We start from the raw sequence: 1,304 nt of genomic DNA on the forward strand, positions 1-1,304 counted from the left end.
GCAGAGCAGCTCCGGCAGCAGCCCGCGGTCTCCGAGGGCTCTCTGAGGAGCTGCCTGGAGGCTGAGAGCCATGGGATGGGGCTGAGGGTCTCGGGCAGCGTGTGGGGGTGGGAGGGCTGATCTCATCCTGGGTTCGGCCATGCTCACCGCAGGGTGACTGTGCTCCCCCCACAGATCCCAAAGGATGTTGAGTTCCACTTGAACACCTCCACCTTCTCAGCCTTCATTCCCCAGGTGAGTGGTCCAGCCCTGCCTCCCTGGAGCTCCTGCCGCGCACAGCGGGGGCTTTCCCCTGTGCCAGCGGGGGGTTGTGCCGCTGCCCCTACCCTCTCCCTGCTCCTTGCAGCTTGAGCAGATGTACCCAGACATGCTGATGAAGCTCAAGCTGTTCGCCCCCTCTGCCCCATTCATGAACATCGGACCAGCGGGGGTCTCGCTCAGGCCTGTCGTGGATATCCAGGCCTACGCCATTCTTCCCGACTCCAGGCTGGCTCCTCTCTTCCTCCTCAGCCTGGTGAGTTCGGGCACAGCCTGGCTGGGCAGTTCCCCAGAACGGCCGGTGTGCGCTCCCCGGCATCTCAGCGGGACAAGGATGGGGATTCGTCCCGCTGCGTTCCAGAGTGCTGAGCCGTTCCTGCCAAGCTCCTGCCAGGAGAGGTGCCGGACACTGTCCGAATCCAGCCCAGTCCTGGTGCAGGGGGGTGTCCCCAGCAGAAAAACACCCGTGCTGTGTGCCAGGTTAACGCTGTGTGCAAACATGGCCCCTGTCCCGCCGCGTTTTGGCTGCTCAGAGCCGGCCCCCAGGTGTCTGGTGTGGGAGGAGGTGGGGTGAGCACCCCTGGAACTCTGCGCTCTCCCCCAGACAGGCAACGTGTCCGCCGTCATCGACGTGAAATCCGGCCACATAGTTGGGAGCCTGAAGGTGGGCAGGTATGGAGGGGGAGCAGCACAGGGGTGGGGATGGGGGGCTTCTGTTGTGGGCTCGAGGATGGCGGTGAGGTCGGGAGGTCCCAGGGATGTGGACCTGGTGCGGAGGGGATGAACTGTGGCTGGAGGAGCGGGGACCGCACGGCCATCGACAGTTGGGCCATCGACAGTTGGCACCATGGTGGGAACTGCTCCCTCCGTTGGGAACCGCTCCCTCCGTTGGGAACGCCTTCACAGCACCGCTTGTCTCCGTGCAGGATGAAGCTCTCTCTGAAGCAGTCCGATGTCGGCACCTTCCAGGTAAGCTATCCTGTGACCATGCCCAGAGCCGCCGGCATGGAGGTGAGAGCCTGCTGGCGGCCAGGGGGCGGGCTCAT

At 64.6% G+C, this 1,304-nt stretch overlaps 1 protein-coding gene across 1 annotated transcript in view; it reads left to right on the plus strand.

The window, feature by feature from the left end:
- The window catches only part of LOC104510160 (bactericidal permeability-increasing protein-like), a gene marked incomplete at both ends in the record, with an annotated part of 6,840 nt that overhangs the window by 5,254 nt on the left and 282 nt on the right, over nucleotides 1-1,304 (plus strand). The window contains 4 exons of the mRNA XM_010152324.1: nucleotides 175-234; nucleotides 347-514; nucleotides 863-930; nucleotides 1,185-1,227. Coding sequence (XP_010150626.1) covers nucleotides 175-234; nucleotides 347-514; nucleotides 863-930; nucleotides 1,185-1,227 — 339 coding nt within the window. The remainder of the gene's footprint in view (nucleotides 1-174; nucleotides 235-346; nucleotides 515-862; nucleotides 931-1,184; nucleotides 1,228-1,304) is intronic.

Source organism: Eurypyga helias, unplaced genomic scaffold, assembly GCF_000690775.1.
Source record: "Eurypyga helias isolate BGI_N326 unplaced genomic scaffold, ASM69077v1 scaffold20055, whole genome shotgun sequence".
In the NCBI taxonomy this organism is placed as follows: Eukaryota; Metazoa; Chordata; class Aves; order Eurypygiformes; family Eurypygidae; genus Eurypyga; species Eurypyga helias.